A 24,298-nucleotide genomic window follows, 5' to 3' on the forward strand; every position below is an offset into this window, starting at 1 on the left:
CAGCCTGTGGCGCTTGCAGACCCTGGTTCTCTGCCGCTGTGATTTTCCTACTGGGGCTCCAGGACTGGCGTCCCTCTCCAGCCTCTGCTCACGTTTCCGTGGCGACGTCTCGCTAGCTTGGACCGTGGCCGAGCCGGGTTGTCTACTGAGTGCTAGAGGCTGCTCTGTTCCAGTGTGCCTACGCTCCGGCCTTTTATTAAAATCGAGGGGGTGCACGGACCAATCAGAAAACACTCAAGCACCACGGAGGGATGTGGCCCCTCCACATAGCGACTTAGCTAACCCTCCCTGCGTGAGACAGTGAGGTTTTAAAATAAACAAAAACAACAAACAAAATAGACCTTAGAAATACTGACAAAGGGGAACTGAATGTTTGAAACCTAAATGCCTGTTTTTCAAACTATTTGATACTCATCACAGTGGCTGTTTTTTAGACACGCCCTTAATGGAGTAAGAAAAATCTAAGCTTCACTGAACGGTTGAGAAGGCGGATTGCCACATAATGGAAGGTCACCAGTCCCTTACCTCACAATGCACCATTTGGACTGTCATAAACATGTTCTATTGCCTAACCAACAAAGGCGAGCCACTTGTTGCTCTTCACGTCCTGGCTCTGGTCTGTATGCTTCTTTCTAAGGCATAAGACAAGCAGGAAACCACTTTCCAGAGTCTTGGATTGAGCAACATGGATCAGCAGATGCATTCTACCTCACACTGTTTTGAGGAACTTGGGCCTGAAGGCCAACCCCACCATCTCATTTCCCGCAGCCCAGTACGGAAGTATGATTTTTTTTTCGTTTTTTAATTATTGAGAAAAAAATCAAAAGAAGAACAATGTTTCTGATTGTTGGAATTTACAAAATTTAAATTTCAGATCTGTGAATATAGCCGTGTTTATTCTAACAGAGGTGAGGACTTACAGAGTCTTACTACCTGACCTTTTGCAGAAAAATTTAGCAGCCAGGTGGTGGTGACACACGGCTTTAGTCCCAGCACTCAGGAGACAGAGGCAGGTGTGGGGGATGGCAACGCTTGCATTTTACATGCCTGGTATTTTATTTATTTTGCTATCAGACTTTGAACCTAGAGCCTTGTTCTCTACTGCTGAGCTTTATCTTCAGTTCCTTGTTTGCTTTTTATTTTGAGACAAGACCTTGCTATGTGTAGCCTTGAACTTGTGATCTTCCTGCTTCAGCCTCCTGAGTAGCTGGGATGACCAGCACGTGCCGTCACACCTGGCCTCTTCTAATGAGATGTGGGTGTTTGGGGGTGCACAGTATGCTCAGAAGGTATTGACAGTTGCTTTAGGCTGCATCTAGGTAAACCGCTATGGCCTGAATGAGACAGAAACTCGTTTTGCCCAAACTTGATGTCTGGGTAGGTAATCGGGGTCTGCTGCAAAAGCTCAGTGTGTGAGAGACGCTGATTTCTTCCATTTCACTGTCTGCTTCCTTTAGGGAATTGTCCTTGTCCTGGTCAAAAACAGGTGACCGCCATGCAGAGCCAACTGGAAGGAAGGAAAGAGAAGGGGCGCAGAACTCTCTTGCTTTGAAGGCTATGATCCAGGGTTTTATTCCTCATTTCTGACAGAACCCTGTTATGCGAGTGTGACACCTAACTGGGAGCAGAACTAGAAATGTAGTCTTTAGCTGGCCAACAATTTGAATGGCTAATTTCTACTACTATTGAAAAGTGAGAGAGAGTGGGCATTGGGGAGCCATCTGCCCACTTCAGCCACAGGCTTGTGTTCTGAATTTTTTATACTTTTTTAAAAAGATAATATTTTATTAGTTCTTTGAGAATTCCATACAACATGTTTTGGTCATATTAACCCCTTATTCCTCTTCCTAACTCCTCCCAAACCCACCCCTAATTCCTAACCTCCCCAACTTCGTGTCCCCTTTATTATTACTGTGTTTTGTACCCCATCAAGTCCATTTTGTGCTGTCCATATACTCCTGTGTGCGGAACGATCCAGTGAAGCATGGTTAACCTACTAGAGGCCACACCCTTAAAGAAGGCGATTCTCCCTCTCTTAGCGGTCTTCAGCGGCCACTGGCTCCTCAGGGATGGGGAGCCTAGAGCCCCTTCCTCCTCCATTCTAGACTGTTGACTGACTTAATTTTGTGCAGGTCTTCTGAAGGCACTCAGAGCTTCTGTGAGTTCATGAGTTACAGTGGTTCTGTCATCTCCAGAAAACTGCTTCGATCCAGTCTTTACAATCCTTCTGTCCTCTCTCCTCCCATAGTCCACGAGTCTTGGGAGAGAGGTATGATACGGATGTCCTACTTATGGCTGAGCACTTCTCTGATACTTTCTGCACTTTGACCAGTTGTGAGTTTCTGTGTTCACCCTCATCCACTACACAAAGAAACTTTTCTGGAGATGGGAAGAGTTGCACTAATCTACGGGTATAAAGATATGAATTTAGAAGTCTGTGTCCCTTTAGCAGAATAATAGGAGCTGGCTTACCCCAGGGGCCTGTAAGCTCCACCCCCATGGGTTCTTAGTCATATTTATAGTACCAGGCATGTGTTTCCTCCTGTGGAGTAGGTCTTAAATTCAATTGGAAAGTGATGGGTTACCTCCATAATATTTGTGCCATTGGCATATCTTACAGTGCTGGTCATTATTGTAGCTCAAAACTTGGTTAATGGGTTTGGGGATTTAGCTCCATGGTAGAGCACTTGCCTAGCAAGTGCAAGGCCCTGGGTTCGATCCTCAGCTCCAGAAAAAAAAAAAAAAACCCTTGGTTAACACTGTTGATGACTCTCCTCCACCCCCATTTTACAGATGGGCATGATGAGGTTCATGCTCTTGTCCACAATTACACAGACAGCCAGTACAGTGTTGAGCTAGGATCCGAGTTTACACATTCTTATTCCAGATCCTTTAATCTCAACCTGCAAAATGCCACCCGATACATTACACGATTAAGTACAAAATTACACATTACTAATTTAGAAATCTGAAATGCTCCAATGTTAAAAACTTTCGAAGCAGTGACATGATCCTTGCTGCAAGTGGAATATTCCACAGCTGATGTCATAAGATATGTTAGTCAAAAAGAGAAACATTGTATGAAGACACTTTCATACGGTTTATGAAGTATATACGAAACATTAATGGATATTGTGTTGATACTTGGTTTCTAGACCCAAGACTTCTCACTTTATACATATACACATTATCTGAAATTTGAAAAATATCAAAACACTTCTTCTCCCAAGCATTTTGAGTAAGAAATACTCAACATGTAAGAAAGACTTAGATGGGGATTTACTTCTGCCCATATTGAACAGTCTAGCTTCTATGTATCATGTAGGTTTGTGCCATTATAATTTATTTTGAAGATTCCATGAAGAATTATTTTCCTAGATAAGAAGCAACAAAATATAGTGAAGAGAAATGAAAACTGGAGTTCATAGCTTCTTTTCTCAAAGGAAAGCAGGGTTTTGCTCTTGGTTCTTTTTTTTACTTTTTTTTTTTTTTTTGTGTGTGTGTGTGTGTGTGGTTTTTCGAGACAGGGTTCCTCTGTGTAGCTTTGCACCTTTCTTGGAACTCACTTGGTAGTCCAGGCTGGCCTCGAACTCACAGAGATCCGCCTGGCTCTGCCTCCCGAGTGCTGGGATTAAAGGTGTGCGCCACCACCGCCTGGCTGCTCTTGGTTCTTTTGTATAACTTATACTCACATTTCAGATTTTCTTCAACATCTTTCATGTTGAAGCCAAATTTCCAAAAATGTTACATAGTTTCATGCAGCCATGGTAGGTACAAACTGTTCATGAAATAACTACATCAAAACCCAGTTTTCTCTGGTTTGGACTATAAGTAAATATGTTGCAACTCTGTTGGGTTTGGTCTCAGGTTTTGGCACCAAATTGTGAGTTTTGTAACTCTGGGGAAAGGTATCCTGACTACTTGGGGAGTCAGGCAACACCTTGAGCTGCTTAGGACAGCTCTGACAGCTGGAGCTGCAAAGAGACAGCTCAGCCCTGGAGGACGAGGTATCCTGGACACCTCAAACTGCTTTAAGGCAGCTCTACCCTGGAGGTGTTCTAGACCCCTGGAGCTGCTTCAGACAGCAAAGCAGCAACTCAGCTCTGGAAGGGAAATTTTTCTGATTGCTCTGGAGAGTCAGGCCTGGAACTGCTTCAGCAGGGAAGGGTATCCTGACTGTTCAGGAGAGTCAAGCTATACCTGGTGTGATGGGGGATGGTCTCCCCACAGGATATAGCAATCCTGCTCCTCTCCTGGAGAGCCACTAAAGCTGAGCTTTGCTCAGCATCCACTAAAGGAGGCCTAGCAGAGGTCTACTTCTCCAGCCTAAGATGTTGCTTCCTTTGCTTCACTCTGCAAAAGGGGAAATCATTGCAGAAATGTAGCAACCTCCTCAGGCTCTGGAGAAAAGTGTTACTTTTTCAGCTCTCTCTTGCTCTGTCTACTGAGGGATTTCTCAGCAAGGATCTTCTGTTCAGCTCCTCCTTGTTCAGTCCACTGAGGGATGTCTTAGCAAGGATCTTCTCTACACCAGTAAATGAAGATCTTCACACTCCAAACTCTTTTGAAAAAGAAATTTATTTGGGAAGGAGGAGTCCAGGAGAGTAGCTGCCTCTACCAGGGTGGAGAGAACAGCCCACAACTGACCAGGCAGGGCGGTTTATATAGGGTGTCTTGTGGGCAGAGTCAACCAGTGATTGGTTAGTTTTTTTCTGCCTAAGGATTGGCCAGTTTTGTGGGCTAGGGACAGAGATGGCCCTGATTTCAGAGCCAAACTGTGTTTCTTTAAATGTCCTTTCTTGGCTTTTTGACACTGCCTCTAAGGCCAGGGCACATTTCTTTCACTGACTCTGATTCTAGGGACCAAGAGTGTTATTTTGGTACTAGTGTCAGAGTCAAGGCATGTTTCCTTGATTCTAGGTTTGGGGATAAAGTGTTCCTTTCTCTGACTTGGGTCCCAAACCCAGACTGTGTGTCTTTCCCTGGTCCTGGACCCCAGGGCCAGGGGGCTGCTGTCCTGTTCTCTGATGTTTCACAAATCAGTTGGCCAGGGACAGAGATGGCTCTGATTTGAACCAAACTGTGGTTCTTTCATTGGCCTTATCTGAGCCATCTTTCCCTAGTTCTGGGCTCCAGGGTCCGAGTGGGTTTCTTTAGCCAGCCCCTTTCCCCTACATGGACAAAAAAAAGCAAAGTTTCAATCACCTGGACCCCAATTTGATCATGGTACATTGTTTATGTGTATCAAAATTTCACACCATATCCAGTAAATACCTACAATTAAAGTAATGACTTTTAAAAAAGGAATCACTTGGCTAGAGTTGCAAAATATACATGTTCACAATTCTGACTGGCTTATTATAATTTGAGGATCTGATTGTGTTAACACTTGTTTTTTAACATTTTATTTTTCCTGCATGTATGTACATGGACCTGCCTGCATGGATGTACATGGACCACACATTTGCTTGGTGCCCCAGGAGGCCAGATAATGGTGTTGGATCTCCTGGGATTGGATTACAGATTTTGTAAGCTGCCATGTGAGTGTTGGGAACTGAACCTAGACCTTCTGAAAGAACAGCAAGTCCTCTTAACCATTGAGACATCTCTCCAGTCCCATAAACGTTTGCTTTGATTATGTTTACTTTGCTCTGTCTTGATACTTTTCTGGTTTGAGATCCTAAAGTTCACATTTTATGTGACTATGGTATCTAACAAAATATGTAGATATACAGTGTTTAATAATAAATCAACTAAAACCTTTGATCTCCTCTCTAGAAATGCTCACTGTCCTAATCAAGATCAGAAAAAAAAAAAAAACCAGAATTTCACAACAGTATCCCTGAGATGTGGTAATTGTGCTTTTTTTTTTATCTGAAATTGCAAAAGCAATTGAGGATTAAAGAAACTGCTTTCCCCTGAACACAGTTCTCAGCCCTCAATCTTGTTTATATCCTCAATCATTTTTTTTTTTAATGATCGTTTCCTGAGTCCACATTGTACTGTGTAAAAAATGCTTTCCATAGCATGATTTGAGGAACCCTAAGGGGAAGCTCCTTCCTCAAAATTTTCCTTTTGGCCAGGCGGTGGTGGCGCACACCTTTAATCCCAGCACTTGGGAGGCAGAGCCAGGCGCATCTCTATGAGCTCCAGGACAGCCAGGGCTGTTACACAGAGAAACTTTGTCTCAAAAATAAATTTCTCTTTCAGCAACTTTGATTGCCTAAAACCCTGCCTGTAGATTTGGGACTTAGGAAGCCACATTTGGACGTTAGGTTGGGTCATTATCTTGAGGGGTATTGTGGTTAGAATCTGCACTGTGCTCTCAAAGACTTAGTTTTGGGCACTGGATCCCCAGCAGATGGCACTGTTCTGGGAGGTGGTGTAACCTTTGGGCAGTGTGGCCTACCTAACAGGAACTGGTCCCTGGTGTTGGGCTTTGAAAGCTATATGCACTTCCTGTTCCAGCGGGAATACACAGTTTTCTGATCCGCCAAGATCTAAGGAGCCTCCACAACATGCTCCCACTACCATGCGGGGGCCCAGGAGCCAGAAGAAATCCTCCCCAAACCTTAGGTTGCTTCCATCGGGCATTCTGTCAGAGTGATTTGAAAAGGAACAACACGAGGGGGTACGTTTACCAGAATCTTTCCTTTAAGAAGGGGACTGGGTGCTGCAGAGATGGATCAGCTGTTAAGAGCCGTTACGGCTCTTCCAGAGACCCAAAATTTAGTTTTTAGCACCCACGTCGGGTAGCTCATAACTACTTGTAATTCCAGTTGGTGGAATTACACTCTCCTCTGGGTTCCTTGGACACCTGCTCGTGCACGTAGGCACGTATGCATGCACGCACACCCTCTCACAGAGAGAGAGAGAGAGAGAGAGAGAGAGAGAGAGAGAGAGAGAGAGAGAGAGAGAGAGAGAGAAGAGAGAGATCTTAAAACAAAAAAAGGGGAAGGGACAAAGGGTTGATACTGATGACCAGGTAAGGAGGAGATGTGCGTATTACCAAAGTACATGACATCTATATATGGAAATCTCCTAATGAAATTCATAATTTTGTTCAAGGAATATATACTAACTGGAATATCTTTCCTTTGGGACAGCTGAGAGAGAGAGAGAGAGAGAGAGAGAGAGAGAGAGAGAGAGAGAGAGAGATCCCACATAAATATTTATACAAGGAATTATGTCTCCATCCTCACCCCGGCACACAGACATGTGAGTGTACATGGATGTCATTGGGGGATCTCACTGAAATGCACATTCGTAAGTTTGTAAGTCTGGGGAAGAAGCTGAGAATTAATTTCTCAGAAGCTCCCAGGTGGCCAGGTGGGGTCATCAAATCACCCTTTGAGTTATAAGGGTCTAAGCACATAGCCTTAGAAGTCTGGAGCGGGGACAGCACTCTGAGCAACGGCCCCAGCTGGAAGTGGATTTTAAAAAAAGAGAGAAAAGACTACTAGAGTAATTAAAAGATAAGAAAGAGCAGCTGGACTCTATTTTCCCAACACTGATGTTCTTAAGACACAGGTCTAGATAGAAGAAAAATAGGTATTTAAATTTTGTATTTTACTCTGTAGTTTTTATTTACATATATTTAAAAGACATTTTATACCAATTGTGTAATCTACTTGTAGAGCAATGGCTGTCTGCTTTTGAGACCTAGGTCAGGGTGGTGTCTGAAACTTTCCTGAGGGAACACTTACGCCTCTCAGGCCAGGAGACCTTCAGCACTCTGACAAAATGCCTGAAGAAACCAAACATCTGTTTGATTACCTGTGAGGAGAATGTCTTACTATTAAAAGAAGTGCATAGGTTGTTGGTAATTAGTCCTGACTAGGCCAGAAAGGGTGAGGACAGGGCTTCACACTGAGGCTTCCCACCCCTCAGCTTCCCCCCATGGTTCTCCTCTCTTCTGCAAAGAAGAATGCCCGGCTGGAAAGGGTTGAGAAGCCGTGGCTGGGTTAATGCTTGCAAGGCAGGTAAACAAGCGCCCCTTTCTTTTCAGTCCCCGCTTCCTCCTTTCCTTCCCTGTCTGCTAACTGGCTTCATGTCTCTGGCCGCTCTCCACTGCCCTTCCCTCAGTACAAACAACAGTGCTAATCTCTCTGCCCCTCCTCCTTCTGCCGGGTAGTGCTCCCAGGTCTTGGCTGGCATGGAGTCCCCCATGTCACATGCTCCTGCTCTATCTCACGGAGCTTAACTCCTTAAAGGAGTAATTATTACTGGCCACGCCTGGTGTTTGTCGCTGGGAGGACTTGGAAACATGAAATAGCTCGGGAAAGCTCATCTCGCCATGGACTGCCTTCTGCTGTGGGGGTGTTTGTGGCACTCTGGCTATCAGCTGCTAGGAAGAGCGTAAAAATAGCCCCCATTAAAGGGTTCTCCTCACGGTAACCCCGACTGTCACGGCACCTCCCGGTGCAGGAATAGGAACTGAGTTCCCAGTGGCCCCAGCGGACACCCAGGTAACAGGCAGGAAGAGGCACTTCAGCCTGTCCCCTGCAGGGGACACTTCCTTGGCTCCTTCATCCCTGGAATCTTCCAGATGGCCACATGATGTTTTATTTTGAAACATGGCTCCCTTCCAGTGACCCTTTGTCATAATTCTCCAAGAAGGTTGCCTTACAATTCCTTGCCACGGTGCTGCGGATCAACTCTACTTATTCCTTTTTAAATTAAAAAAAAAAAAAAATCTTTTTAAACTTTAAAATTTTAAGCCAGCACGTATAATTTAGTATGTCATGTCTTTGAAGATGTTTCCTGGGCCGCAAGATTGGAATGAGTTGAAGGAAAATGAAAAACCAGGAGTGAATCTTTTGTCTTGGGGCTCTACCCTAGGAGCTATCAGAAAACAGGTAATATCACTATTGCTTAGGAGAATAAGTAGATAGGCTGGATGAGGCACATGAGTGGGAGACTGTCTCCTTAATGACATATTTGAGTCACCCAATGCCCCAAGCTACCTTTGAGTCCTCATTCTACGTCTGGTCTGGTATTTTGCCCCTTGTAACCGCCTTCAGACATTGCTCAGGCCAGCGCACCTATGAACACAGATCAAGGGACGCTAAGACAACAGTGGTAATAACCCTTCGCGTCAGGGTAACAGGTTGTCTCACTAATGGATTTGTTTCTTCAATCTAGTCTGTTATCAACATTTAATTACAAAGGACTTAATAAATTCCTGTAGCAGTAACCTGAATTTCTTTTTTTTTTAAATTTTATTTTATTTTACAATACCATTCAGTTCTACATATCAGCCACGGGTTCCCCTATTCTCCCCCCTCCCACCCCCTCCCCTTACCCCCATCCTACCCCCCATTCCTGAATTTCTGGTGCAAAAATAACAATTAATTAGAAGCTACAAAAATAACGGTAGTAATGAGATTGGACAGCAGAATGCCACACAGATGTTTAGACAACACTTCTGGTGGTTTAAAAGATCTTGCAGGGGGAGGGGGCAGTGGTGGTGCACACCTTTAACCCCAGCACTCAGAGGGCAGAGGCATATGGATTTCTATGAGTTCAAGGCCAGCTTGGTCTACAAGTTCCAGGACAGCCAAGGCTACATAGAGAAACCCTGTCTCGAAAAACTAAACACACACACACACACAATATATTAGTATTTGAATGGATGGACTGGGTAAAGCAGATAGCCTTCTCAATGTGGTTGGATATTATCCAGCAAAATGTGGTCTCTAGGCACCCTAACTCTCACGCTTTCCAACCCAGTGATAAGTATTTTTGGATCCCCGGTAGTGGGTTTCTCTGCCGAGGCAATAAACCAAAGCAAGCCGAATTAAAAGTCCAGGTTTAATGAGCAAAGCATTCCTGAGTTATCTGGGGGAAGAAATCTTGTCGCTGCTCTCAAGGAGGGGCCCTCAAATACCCTGTAAACCCACTCTCTGAGTAGCTCCAGGGGAGGAGCCGATGCTGGGTGAGCTTTCTGAGGGTGGGGTCTGGAGAGGGAGGAGCGGCCTGAAGCAAAGTTCCCAGCTAAACTTAACCCAGGATACCACACAATTCGGTAAATTCCTGTGATACACCATTTTCCTTTAATGGAGTGATATTTGAGCCTGATTACGATGAAATTATAGAAAAACCGATAGCAGTGACAGCTGCTGACATTTTTTTGTGCTTTAGGGTTTCAAAATAGCCTTTTTCTCCCTTGGAACTTTGCAGTGTCAAGGTGCTGTTTTGTATGAGGAAAGGTCGTATAAATATTGAGGATAAGATATAATTAAGAAGGCTAAGTCATGAGTGGGGAAGGACGCTCTGGGAGAAAGCTTTGCCATCCCTTCTAAACTTCGTGTGGAGATTGGCTTAGGGACTTGACTGACTAAGCGACATTGGTCAGCCAGTATTAGCAGGAGGCAGCCAGCTCAGCTATTGTGCTGAGCCGGCCAGCAGGGGCACGCTGCTCCGCTTTGCTACATTGTCTTTTATTTGCTGCATACAAGGAGTTCTAGTCTTCTTGTGTTTACAAACAAGCTAGACTTCGTTTGTGAAAAATATTGCAGTCATTAATGTTCAGATAGCATTCCTAATGTGGGGGCTAATGTTACGCTGATGGCTAACTTTACGTTTAAAAGTTTAATTTTTTTTTTCTGTGCTTAAGAGAACTATACAGCAAAATTAGACTTCCAAATATTAAGGGCTGCTAAGGGTTAATTTGTGTAATTGTCTGATCTTGTACAACTTTAACAAAACGGTTTCTGCTTAGGCGAACAAAAGCTTGCTTTGCACAAGATGACAGAACGTAAGACAGGACATAACTTTGTGTTCTTTGGCCCTGACTCAGGAGGCGGGGCACTTCCTTCAGAAGTCCCAGCTGTAGACCTGGTGTCTGTATGTGAGTAAAAGCCTCCTTTGTTAAAATTTATTCATGATGGTGGCGCAAGCCTTTAATCCCAGCACTCAGGAGGCAGAGGCAGGTGGATCTCTAGCCAGCCTGGTCTACGAGTGAGTTCCGGGACTGCCAGGGCTAGGCAGAAACACCGTCTTGAAAAAACAAACAAAACACAACAACAAAAAAAATCATAGTCAGACTGATGAATCTCTGAAGGACCGACTGAAAGACCCCCGCTCCATTATGAGGACATGGGGCTTTGGGCCAATGAAATGCTCCCCCCCCACATAACTTAGCCTAAGAGACGCCACTCTGAAGGAATCAAAATAACAGGAGTTCACAGCCATAGCCAGCCACCCGGCCTTGACAGAGATAGCAATGGCCAGCCTTGAGAGAGATAACTGTGGTCGGCGGCCTTGGGAGAAAGACAGTTGAGTCGAATCAGGATATTTTATGGCTGGCCCCCTGGCCTTGAGGAATAAGCAGCTGGCCTGGACAAGGCCAAATCAGCCACACACATACGACCCCAAGTTCACCCTGGCCTTCTTTGAAACAACCAATAGGGACCCTGTAACTATGCTTCTCGCTTCTGTAACCGCGCCTCTGCCCCTGGGATCCCATAAAAAGTCCCCCTTGCCCTAGGAAAGCGCGCAAGTCCTCCAAGAGACTTCGCCCCAGGTACCTGGTCTAAATAAACCCTCTTGCTTTTGCATCTGATCTGTGGTTTCGGTGTGTTCCTTGGGTTTGGGGTCTCTCCCGGAGGAAGATCTCAGCCGGGGGTCTTTCACGACAACATTTGGGGGTTTGTCTGGGATTTAAGCATTCAGCCAGCTCCACCTTTTTTTTTTATTTATTTATTTTATTTATTTATTTATTTTCTGGCTGCACTTGGGAACCTGGAGGCTCATGGAGTCCTGGGAGCTGAGAAATCAGACAGGTCCAGTGTTTGGAGGGAGCTGCCAGCAGGTTCTCAATGCCTAGATTGTGGGAACAGAGGCATCAGAAAACCCCCGGAGGTGTCTGTCTGTAGTGCATATTGGTGGGACTAGTGGAAAAGCTGGGCGAAGCATCAGTTCCTGAGTCCGAGGGAACACTGCTGGCCCTTGTTGGAAAAGCCTACGTGGAAATCTGCTGTTTGGTCTGTGAATGAAGGCAGCCACCAAATATTTGGTGTTTTGTGCCTTTTTAAGTTTACTGTTCAATGGATCTGTGCTTTCTGGTGTGTCTGTAAGTTTGTTGCAGATGTTGCAGAACCTAGCAAGAGAGGGAGCGAGCAAAGGGGTAGCCAAGGAGAGCGAGACAGCCAAGGTACAGCCTCAGTGTACACTGCACCCTGGCTGGTGCCTCTCCCGGCTTCCTCCTGCGGCGCCCTCTGTCGGTAGCCAGGGCTCAAACAGTCTTATCTCTAAGCCTTCCCTGTTCTCAGCTTACTCTGGTCCCACCCCACCGCCACTGGATTCAGTTTTACCGGGACCCGGGTGTCTTTCAGGTATGAATAATATTAAAATGTTGTCTTACGCTGTTCTACTTCAAGGAAAAGCTGGCTCCGGAGTTGGGTTATGGGTCCCCCTCCTCTAGACCCAAGCGTGCTTGTTTAAACGTTTCCTCCAAAAATCTCTGTCGTGAGTCAGGTGGACCACCTGACTATGTGACAGAGAGAGGAGAGAAAAAGGATAGACTATTCCCAATGGAGTTATTGCCGTTCTTGCACTTTTAAAATTTTTTCATTTACTTCTCTAAAACTTTTGCTAAAGTATGAGTCTTATCTCAAGATTATAACGTAAGATTATAACGTAAACTTTCTTTACCTCACGATTTGTAAGTTTGTTGGGTATGATTAAGGACCTGTAAAATCTGTAACAAAAAGTTAACTTAAAACTTTCAGCAAGACGGTTGATGGTTGGAAATCTATATATGGGTAATTTTAATTTGCTACAGCACACTTTATGTGTAACTTGGATTCAACTCTTGTTGATATTTTGGATTGGGATAGATTTTGTGTAGTGATTCTTGTCCAGAGAATAAGAATAACAGATGAAGACAAAAATCATAAAAATGAGGTTTAATCTAAAAAAAAATTAGGATTTAAAAGCAACCTATGTTTGATAACTAGGAAATTAAAGCTGTACTTACATGCCTTTATTTGCAAAAAAAAAAAAAATACAAATAGAAAACTCGACAGATGCGGAACATAGACAGTTCTCTACAAATTTACCTTTATAATGTTCTTTGACAAAATGCTTGGGCAACCAAAAATCTTTTTTGGAGGGAGAACAACACTGAACAGTCTATGATTGTTAAAAATGTAATAATTTTTATTCCTCAATCAAGACAACATAACTGAGGTTTTGTTTACTGTATTCAGTAACTCTTATAAAAATACAGCTAAGTAACAGGTCTTCTGGATATCTGCTTTATCTCAGGATGATGTCATGGGTTAAACCAAAATGTTTGTCCTTGAGTGTTCTCAAAATTCACTGAGTCTGCAAATGTCAGTGGTTTGCCATATGCAAAGATTCTTCTAGTAATTTTGCCAGTTCTAGTTTTCACTTTAAATAGAGGGCCATGGCCAGACACATACCTGATAGAATACACCCTGAGAACTAGGCCTCAGAAATCCACTTAAAAGGATCAAGACCAAAAATGCTTCCTGAAGCAGAACCGAGCAAGGAAAGCTCCAGAAAGGAAGTTGTCTCAACAAAACAAAAACAAAAACAAAGAACAAAACCCCAGCCCAGGAGCCTCCTGGCTTAGGGCTGCCTGTCTCTGACCAGGATTTGATGCCGACCTGACAGTCACTGTCAAGGACCGCCATTTCTAGTTGGATTTTCTGGCTGAAAATATGACTTGAAAAGACCAACAGGGGTTTAATGTCATGGGATAGGATCTGGCCAGAGTTTTGGACAGACGAAGATGGCCGAGATCTGTCTTGTTCTAGATAAAAAGTGACAGGCTCAAGAAACAAGGTGAACCTGGATGAAAAAGGATAAAAGAAAAATTAAAAAATATGGAGAAGAAGATGAGAAGCTAGCGTTATGACCATAGCTAGAAGACCAAGAACTGATACTTTCCTATTTTATGATGTAGCAAGGTTATGACCTACGCAGTCTGGCGAAGAACCCATGGAATGTCTTTCCTCACCTAAGCTCTGGTCAGGCTCATAGAAACTGGCTTGAAAATGTATATAACTTTGTTAAGCTTTAGCTATTTGGATAAACTGGGACATACAAGAAACTGTGATATTCTGTAATGCACTATGAAAGGATAAAAAAAAAAAAAAGGCTCCCAATCTCTCTGTGGACTACATATATGGTTTTTTCAAAATTCCCAGTCTCTCTATGGGATGCATTTATGATTTAAAGTTTTATTTTGGTACTAAAAGAGATTCGAATCAAGAATTGTAATTTTTTAAGGCTACAATTAGGACATAGAGGTTACTAGTAAGTCATGTTATAAATGATCAAATTCTTCAAAATGCTTAGAATTATGCCTATAGTCATACTAAGAACAAATGTGATTTGTTGTCAGGAAAAAGCTTTATTTAACCTTTTGTATATGTTTTCAAGGTTAAGTCTAAAATAAATAAGGTTTATTTAAAGTCAGATAAACTTAATAGATGACCCTCAAAAACTTTTCAGAGATCTGCTGAATATGGCATTTAAAGTGTTTAACGAAAAGGGCTTCCCATGGTAGACAAGATGCCAGCTGGTAGTGGCAGCCCTAAGGTCTCCTCCAAAGAAGACCACTCCCCGTGGATTGTGGTAACAGAAACCACTGGGGAAAACTACCCCATGCCTCACCCACCTCTAGGACCCTGCCGAGACTGTGGACAGGTGGGGCACTGGAGAATCGACTGCCCCTCTTTGCCTCACTAAGGTAGGCCGGTCTCTCCAGGTCCTCACCCACGGCGAAGTGTCTCGGATCTTTTGGGTCTGGCAGCCAAAGACTGATGCTGCACTGTGTGGCAGCCAAAGAGTTAATGCTGTGCTGTGTGACCACTGGAAACTGAAGCCATCCAGCCCCCATTGATAGTACTGAGGTTGACCAGGAGGAGACGGGGGTAAGAGGGTCATCATCCAGATAGCTGGGAAGTCTCTGTCATCTTACTGATACAGAGGCCATTTGGTTTGTACTTCCTGCTCGATTTTTCCGTCTCAGATCTCTGATGGTGTGGACGGCAAACTGTAGCTTTATCAGTTCAGCAGCAGCAGCCCAGTCAATGCATTTCGAATGTGAAAACCAGGCCTTGCCTTTTCTAGAGCTGTTAGGCCTCTAGGTGAGAAGGGCAAACTCACAGCACGTTTCAATGTAATTGTTTACCTTTCCTCTATTTAATAGAACTTGCTTCGCACTGACCGCTCTTAGCAATCAACCACTTGTGTCTCGTGGTAAATGACTGAATGGAAAAAGGGAAAGGTTTGAGATTTATGCAAGTTGCAAGGTCTGAGAAAACCATTAAAAAATTATAATAAAACTTAGAGACAATATATGATGTTAAGACTTCAAAGGTTCAGAGTGTTAACATATTAATTGATGGAATTTTTTTTTCCTCCGGAGCTGAGGACCGAACCCAGGGCCTTGCACTTGCTAGGCAAGCGCTCTACCACTGAGCTAAATCCCCAACCCCAATTGATGGAATTCTGATAAGCTGTTAATCTGGTTTAGTGAAGGACTGACTGCGATTACAGTCACAAGCTCAAATTTTAAAACTTCCTTTGGTTGTTTTCTCAGTGTAGACTAAAAGGTGTTTCTCATCATGCTAAAAACATCTCTATCCTATATGTGTGTAGGTGTGTGTGTCACACATATAGGATATATATATATATATATATATATATATATATATATATATATCCCTCTGGACAGAGGAAAATGTGTTAGTGCTTTTAACCAACAATTTTTGGGTCCCAAAGCTTTCACTATGACTCAAAGATGTGGTCCACTGCTTTTTTCAACAATTTGGGATTTTGTATAGATTACAAACCGTGGTAATATTAATCAATCTAAAACTTCTCTTTTTGTAAACTTTAAGCTCATGTAAACTTTAGGGAGTTGGAACGTGGATCCACCCGCCCTAGGTCAAACGGACTCCAGATAAGCACTCCTGTCAAGCAATAGCCTAAGTTCCCCACCAACTGGTTATTCCCAAGGGGGGACGTTCTAAATGTAAGATTTTCCTAAGCTTTAACCTCTGTCCCTCGTCTATCTCTGTCCCAGTATATTTCCACTTGGCTGACAGACACCATCCAGGAATCAGCTACAGACTACAAACTGCTCTGAATAGTCATGAGCCCCTGGACTTGCTGAAAGCTGATGTGAACCAGTCCAGTCAATGGGAATGCTCCCTGTCTCTTCAGCTTGGTTAGAAAACCAGATGCAGCACAGACCCTGAGCACAATTAATAAATGGGACCTCTCAAAATTGAGAAGCTTTTGCAGGGCAAAAGACATAGTCAATAAGACAAAAAGACAGCCAACAGAATGGGAAAAGATCTTCACCAACCCCACATCTGACAGAGGATTGATCTCCACAGTATGTAAAGAACTCAAGAAACTAGACATCAAAATATTGAACAGTCCAGTTAAAAAATGGACTTAGCCGGGCGGTGGTGGCGCACGCCTTTAATCCCAGCACTCGGGAGGCAGAGCCAGGCGGATCTCTGTGAGTTCGAGGCCAGCCTGGACTACCAAGGGAGTCCCAGGAAAGGCGCAAAGCTACACAGAGAAACCCTGTCTCGAAAAACCAAAAAAAAAAAAAATGGGCTAAAGAGCTAAACAGAGAATTCACAAAACAAGAATCACAAATGGCTGAAAGACATTTAAAGAAATGCTCAACATCCTTAATCATCAGAGAAAGGCAAATCAAAATGACTCTGAGATACCACCTTACACCTGTCAGAATGGCTACGATCAAAAACACCAATGACAGTCAATGTTGGAGAGGATGTGGAGCAAAGGGAACACTCCTCCACTGTTGGTGGGAATGTAAACTTGTACAACCACTGTGGAAATCAGTATGGCGGTTTCTCAGAAAATTAGGAATCGAACTACCTCAAGACCCAGCCATCCCACTCTTGAGCATATACCCAAGGAATGCTGATTCATACTATAAAGATACATGCTCAGCTATGTTCATAGCAGCACCATTTGTAATAGCCAGAACCTGGAAACAACCTAGATGCCTGTCAACGGAAGAATGGATAAAAAAAAATGTGGTACCTATACACAATGGAGTACTACTCAGCAGAGAAAAACAATGAAAGCATGAAATTTGCAGGCAAATGAATGGAACTAGAAAAAATCATCCTGAGTGAGGTAACCCAAACCCAGAAAGACAGTCATGGTATGTACTCACTCATAAGTGGATTCTAGATATAAAATAAAGAACAATCAGACCACAACCCATAGAACCATGGAGGCTATATATATAGCATGGAGGTCCCTAGGATGACTGTGGCTTATAATAAATTTCGGTTTTACTCAATTATTGAAAAAAAAAAAATAAGCCGGGCGGTGGTGGCGCACGCCTTTAATCCCAGCACTCGGGAGGCAGAGCCAGGCGGATCTCTGTGAGTTCGAGGCCAGCCTGGGCTACCAAGTGAGCTCCAGGAAAGGCGCAAAGCTACACAGAGAAACCCTGTCTCGAAAAACCAAAAAAAAAAAAAAAAAAATAGCCAAATGAATGGAAACACATGAACTATGAACCAAAGGCTGAGGGGCCCCCAGCTGGATCAGGCCCTCTGAATAGGTGAGACAGTTGATTGGCTTGATCAGTTTGGGAGGCAACTAGGCAGTGGGACCAAGTCCTGTGCTCATTGCATGAGTTGGCTGTTTGAAACCTGGAACTTATGCAGGGATACTTGGCTCAGTCTGGGAGGAAGGGACTGGACCTGCCTGGACTGAGTCTACCAGGTTGATCACAGTCCTCGGGGAAGGATTTGCCCTGGAGGAGGTGGGAATGGGGGGTAGGCTGGGGGTAAGGGGAGAGGGTGGGAGGGGGGAGAATAGGGGAACCCATGACTGATATGTAGAACTGAATGGTATTGTAAAATAAAATTAAATTAAAAATTAAAATTAAAAAAAAAGAAAAAGAAAACCAGATGCTTCAGATGAATGCTCTCCACCGCCTGAATCCCCTCCTTGCTTTTGACTAGCGTTCCAGCCTTCACAGGCTCTGACCACATCCTAATCTCAGCTGAGAAATAGTTACAGAGGAGAGTATATTGCTCTTTATCCTTAACAAAAGGCTAGAATGTTAGGTCTCAAGGAAACTGGGACCACACTGGAAAAGATCGCACCTTGTTATCCTGGCTACTCCCACTGCTATCAAGGTAGATGGTATCCATATCCAGCAGACACATCACTTCCAGGTCAATGCATCATGGGTGACATCTTGGCTGCAGAAAAATGGACCATCACCAGGGCTTGTGACGATCCACCAAATATAAGGCTAATATGGGTTGTAGAGTAATAGTGTTGTTTTGTCTGGCTATGCCCCCCCCCCCCCCCGCACCCCCGTTCTTTCATGGGATACATGTTTAGATCTCCTCTTAAGATCAAATTCAAACTTGCCATAAATGTCTCCCAGGTCCCAGCCACCACTTTGTCAGGTGGACATTCCTTCTTTTACTTCCCAGTTGAAACTGTTTGATTTGCATGTACTGACTGGTTGCATCCTTGCTTGCCTGTTTGGAAGATGTGTATCAATACCCAGATTCTGTATCTTGTTATCCACATTCCCCTGGGTGTATGTTTCTGAGCATCCAGTAGTGGGAAACACATGCATGCATGAACACAGGCCCTCCATGTTAGGGGGAAATTGCACAATCCTCCTCTCAACACCCTCATATGTGGTGAGGAACAGCAGGAGCTGCTCTAGGTGCCACTGGTATAGTAATGGCTGACATTAACTTCAGAAACCTAGGACTCCAGATGACCTGAGATCTGCCTATATTAGGGAAAAAACTGAATTGCTAAGCTAGAAGAACAGGGACCCAACACAGAGCCAAGGTTTTGACTCAGGGTGTAACTCAAGGAGGGGAATGCGATGGCTGACATTATGTTGATGACTAACTTTATGTTTAAAAGCTAAAATTTCTGTGCTTAAGAGAATTATAAAGCAAAACTAGACTTTTAAATGTTGAAGGCTGCTAAGTGTTAATTTTTGTAATCATCTGGTCTTGTACAACTTTAACAAAACTACTGTTTCTGCTTCTGTGAGCAAAAGCTTGCTTTGCACAAGATGACATTCTGCTTGTGTGTAGACAGACTGTCACTGTGTTCTTTGCACTTAAAAGCCCCTGACTGAGGAGACTGGGTGCTGCGTTTGGGAGTCCTGGGTGTAGACCTATATATGAATACAAGACTCTCCTTTGTTAAAATGTAATCATGGTCAAACTGGGAAATCTCCGAATGACCCAGACACATAACACTAATTAACACAGATGTTTGCATAAGGATTGTATATTATGACAGTCAGCTCTTCATGTCCCTCATTCAACTGCTAGGATGGTGAAAATATTCAAAGAAAAATTATGTTTGTGCTGAACATTTGGGGGAGAGCTTTTTCCCCTTGTCATAATTCCATGAACAATAATGTAACAACTATTTGCTTAGCATTTGCATAATATTTTTGCTTATTTTGTATTGCAGAAATCCAGAGGTGATTTGAAGTATACAGAAAGAGGCATGTAGATTAATGTGAGTACTCTGACATTTTGAATATAGGAAACTTGAGCATCTGCACATTTTGGTACCCACAAGGAGTCCAGAAACACCATGTGGAGCCTCAGGGACTGAGAGACAACTATTGTTTTGGAATGACTGTGAGTATAAGAGCAAGGCTACTTAGAAATACTAATACCCAGGAAGGTAGCATCACCAAGCAGTCAGGAAAGACAAAGAGGGAGCCATCATAGTTTAACCATAAAACAGTTTCCTCTTGAACTGTCCAGATGCATTGCAACCACCTAGACCATCCATCTTTCCCTTGGCGAGTCCAGAGGACCGCTCTCACACCTCCCCACTATAATTTGGAAAGGGAGAGGAGGAAATGTTTTAATATCTCATTACAGGATGCTGTGGTGGCATCTGCAAGCAACAATTTACTCAGCCTTTGGGGGGACAAAAGACAGAATAGGTGTGGGGGGGCATGTAAAAAGGATAGAGAATAATGGTGTGGCACTGTGGCTTCTGCTGCTTCAACTGGAACTCAGGAAGAGTGCTAACAAGATTAAGGAATTGGCCGGGCAGTGGTGGCGCACGCCTTTAATCCCAGCACGAGGGAGGCAGAGCCAGGTCGATCTCTGTGAGTTCGAGGCCAGCCTTGAGTTCCAGGAAAGGCGCAAAGCTACACAGAGAAATCCTGTCTCAAAAAACAAACAAACAAAAGTTTTAGGGGGTGGGGGAAAAAAATTAAGGAATTGTTGTATATGAATTTAACAACAACTTGATTAAAAAAAATAGTTAGCTATCACTAGGACTGGCTGTTTAGGCAAATATGGTGGATGGGCTTAGGAAGTTCTCCCAGGGGCATTATGGGAATCAGACCCAGGTTTGGTAGCATCCTGGCCCCAAGCCATTTGCCTCAGCTTTGTCTGAAAATGCGACTCCAAATGTATAAGCAAATATTGTGTCATTTCAGCATATGTACAGCAAATTGATGTGCCATTTACTAGATACAAGTTCCTTAAAAAAAAAAAAAAAGCGCCGGGCGGTGGTGGCGCACGCCTTTAATCCCAGCACTCGGGAGGCAGAGCCAGGCGGATCTCTGTGAGTTCGAGGCCAGCCTGGGCTACCAAGTGAGTTCCAGGAAAGGCGCAAAGCTACACAGAGAAACCCTGTTTCGAAAAACCAAAAAAAAAAAAAAAAAAAAAAAAAAAAAAAAAAAAAAAAAAAGCCTGAAAGTTAAAGTTAAGACACGGTTTATTAAATTTAAACAGGGGAAGAGGGCACAGATCCCTGTGTCAAGTTGGTCTGTGTGAAACAAACAAGCTTGCTTTAGAAAAGAAGATTTAGAAAAATGTATTAGGGCGGTGGTGGTGCACACCTTTAATCCCAGTACTCGGGAGGCAGAGACAGGCAGATCTATGTGAGTTTGAGGCCAGCCTGGGCTACAAAGTGAGTTCCAGGGGAAAAAAAAAAAAAGGCGTAAAGCTATACAGAGAAACCCTGTCTTGGAAAAAAAGAAAGAAAGAAAGAATACAAAACAAAACAAAACAAAAAAAGTTCTCAAAATTTAGGGGCCTGGAGAGATGGCTCAGTGGTTAAGGGCACTAGCTGCTCTTCCAGGGGTCCTGAGTTCAATTCCCAGCACCCACATGGTGGCTCACAACCATCTGTAAAGAGATCTGGTGCCCTCTTCTGGCCTGCAGGCATACATGCAGTCAGAACACTATACATAATAAATAAATAAATCTTTATAAAAAGAAAAAAGAGAACAATTTATTAAAGCCAAGTTTAGTGTTTCACACCGGTGACCCCAGTATTCAGGGAACTGTGTCAGGATGCTTGCCATGACTTTGGGGTGCACAGTGAAAAGTCAAATCAAGAAAGATGGGTTTTCAGAATTCCATTATGGTGTATTGTGTTGTGATTTTTACTCTGGGAAAGAAAAGCATTTAGAGATACTATTATAAACTAAGATAATGGCTTTTCCTTATTCTACAGCTGGCCTTATAGTAAAGTACAGTGAACGAAGCCATATGATAATGAACAAAGTGTGACAGAAAAAGATATTTTGTTCGCTATTTTTAATTAAGCAATCTGTGCAAACAGTATTTTTTTTTTTCTTTCTTCAAGGTTAGGAGGAGAGAACATGACCACACTTGGGGGCCGGGGGGAAAACCAGAAAACGCCTTCTCTTTTCAACCAAATTTCAGAGCACTGGTGTTTATAGAGGCAATGCCCAGCCCTCAGTATTCCTCAGGATTGCTTGATTGCAAGTCTCGCAAATATGAGTCGATTATGTTTGGAGGTACGCCCTGCAGGAGGAGCCTGCAGAAAGACAGCCCACCTAGAGAAGACAAAATGGAGAAAGCGGAAGTTAAAAACATCCACGGAAAGATCACCCAGAGGACACTCCTGGACTAGCTGCCTGCAAATGGGGTCACTTTTGTTCTTAGGAGCTACCAAGACTCACTCAGGCCCTACTTGAAATCTTCTCCTGGTTCTCGTGCATTTAGAATTTAACGTGCTTGGCATCAAGTTCCTGGCAGACCCGTAGTAATTTATCCCCTACTGTTGTTCCATCTTGGTTTAAATTCTCAGTGCCTTGAGAGTGCATTGCTCTTAGAGAGGTTTTGAGAGTTCTCCTCAAATGATATAACGCTTCTGACTGAATGGCTGTAGGTCACCAGGGGAGCCACTTCCCAACTCCTTAATGCTCTTTTGAATTAAGCACGGAATATTCTGATTCAAGCCCAGTGGAGAAGAAAAATATTTGCTTTAGCTTTGGCCATTTATAAACTGCAGAAACTAGAGCTAATGCCTTCTGAAAGTGAGAGAAATGCCAACTAGTATTTCATACCTACCTTATGAATTTCTGTTATATTGCTTTAAAAATCAAAGTATCATTCAAGAGAAAACCCACGAAACCAGAAAGCCTGCACTACCCTTTATAACAAATGCTTCACTTCCTGATAAAAGATTTATGACCAAACAAAAGCAGCATGCTGTTGGAACAATCTTAAAACTTCTTTAATGCAAATTTGAGAAACTCATTCTCCTTAATAAAAAAGAAAACAACCAACCATGTCACATATCTGTAGAAACGATGCCACTTATATACATGTCCATTCCTTGATGCAAAGAATTCAGATGCATGGGTCTCACTCATTTCATCTACATCAAATCCTTTGATTCATGCTCTACCTCATTCAACAACTTGCTGCATGTCCAGAAGAAATGGTTGTGAAGGCTCAGTATTAGATGTTAATGTCAAGATCCAGAAATACCAATTAAAACTACGAAGTTAGCAGGCTCTAGTTTCATTGGATTACGTAGTGGAAATCATGCCATACTCCACAGGCCTGGTATGGCTTATGACATTCATAAGCTTCATATGCTAAAGCCATATGAAAGCTTACCTTAGGGCAATATACATTCAGAAATCCTTACTGTGCTACAACTAAGGAAGAGAGAGAGAGAGAAGAGAGAAGTTGTAAGAATTAATAAAGTGCTAACATCAAAGTTGAGTGTATGTTGGAGGTGAAATTATGGTCACGATTATGATCAGGTGATTTCATTAATCCTTAGTCGGGTGAATGACAAAGGAAAAATAGAGTGAAGGGTGTCACTTCAAGAGGATCATTAATACATAAAAAATTAATAATAGGCATAACCACTTTGCTAGAATAGGTGGCAAAGCTAATCTGACTAGTGAATGTTTATGGTAAGAGCTTCCAAACTGTTAGCTTAAAAAAATACCCTACAACATATATATATCGTGTTTTTCAACAAAAGAAAAACATAGACAATATTTTAAAATGTTAGTGTTCATATATATATGTTGAAATTCCAAAAGGCAAAATTATCAAGTATAACTATTGAGCTAGTGTATTTTGTAATATTCTGTTGGGACGGATTATATGTAACTGGTCTAAGTCTTAAACTCAAGCTACAGTGATTGTCTATAGCCTACAGTACTTCAAAGGAAGAACTCTGATATTTTATTTTGTCTTTAGTGCTGACATTACCTCTACATTCAGAAAGCAGATACTGTAAATTCAGATTAGATCGATATCGGAGTTTAATTCAGGTTGTTTACCTAGTTCCAAAGAACTCTTTAATTAGCTCTTCCAAGTGAGAGTGGGTCATACACATACAATAGGACCTTTTATATGTAATACATTTATCATAAGCCCTAGACTTTTCCTTCCTTTTAAGTTCATAAGCATATGAGATAATTGGGATACCACAAAGATTTCCAAACTGTCCAATACACGAATAGGTTAGGTATCCCACCAGTGAGTTGGCAATGGGAAAATCTTACATGAGAGAGTCTCCAAATGTCACACCTGTCTTTGCTTCTTCCTTCAAAAATGCACAGAGCATGCTCTCTTTACAACTTAGCAGGTGAGAGGTGCTCAGTTTCTGAATTCCATCATGAATAGGAACTCCCTATGCTGGAAATGATCTTCAAGGACCAACCTATCTTTGTACACTTGAAAAATAAAGACATTAAGTAAATGTCCTTGTTTCTAAATGGTTTTTTGATAGTCATATATAAAATGAAGGTTTCCTCAAATGCCACTTTCTGACTTTGTTAATGGGGACAGCTGGTCTGATATTCAGTCTTCTGAGAAAAGGTATTGGTTCTGCATTAATTAATATCCTTGGATAATTTGCCTTCCTCGTTCATGGCATAAACGTTGTATGCCATGAGCTGCTAAGAATCACAATTAAAAGCAAACAAGAAACTCAAGCTTTACATGCAAAGTGCGTTTTCATG

The 24,298-nt window shown here is 42.9% G+C and overlaps 1 protein-coding gene and 1 long non-coding RNA gene across 19 annotated transcripts in view; one reads left to right on the forward strand and one right to left on the reverse strand.

Annotated features, from left to right (window-relative positions):
• Window positions 1-24,036, forward strand: LOC121823649 (uncharacterized). Its single transcript, XR_013045816.1, has 3 exons — window positions 1-908; window positions 19,501-19,673; window positions 21,649-24,036. It is a non-coding gene; the product is annotated as an uncharacterized LOC121823649 (long non-coding RNA).
• Mybpc1 (myosin binding protein C1) overlaps window positions 21,583-24,298 on the reverse strand; it is an 85,499-nt gene continuing 82,783 nt past the window's right edge. For 14 of the 18 annotated variants that reach the window (XM_042263125.2, XM_076554584.1, XM_042263122.2 and 11 more), the window contains one exon: window positions 21,583-21,862. In XM_042263125.2, the coding sequence (XP_042119059.1) occupies window positions 21,762-21,862 (101 nt within the window). In that variant the 3' untranslated portion in view covers window positions 21,583-21,761. Of the gene's footprint in view, window positions 21,863-22,934; window positions 22,976-24,298 lie in introns of all 18 variants that reach the window. The other 4 variants (XM_076554588.1, XM_076554586.1, XM_076554580.1 and 1 more) reach the window with 1 other exon arrangement.

This window comes from Peromyscus maniculatus, chromosome 18, assembly GCF_049852395.1.
Source record: "Peromyscus maniculatus bairdii isolate BWxNUB_F1_BW_parent chromosome 18, HU_Pman_BW_mat_3.1, whole genome shotgun sequence".
Taxonomy (NCBI): Eukaryota; Metazoa; Chordata; class Mammalia; order Rodentia; family Cricetidae; genus Peromyscus; species Peromyscus maniculatus.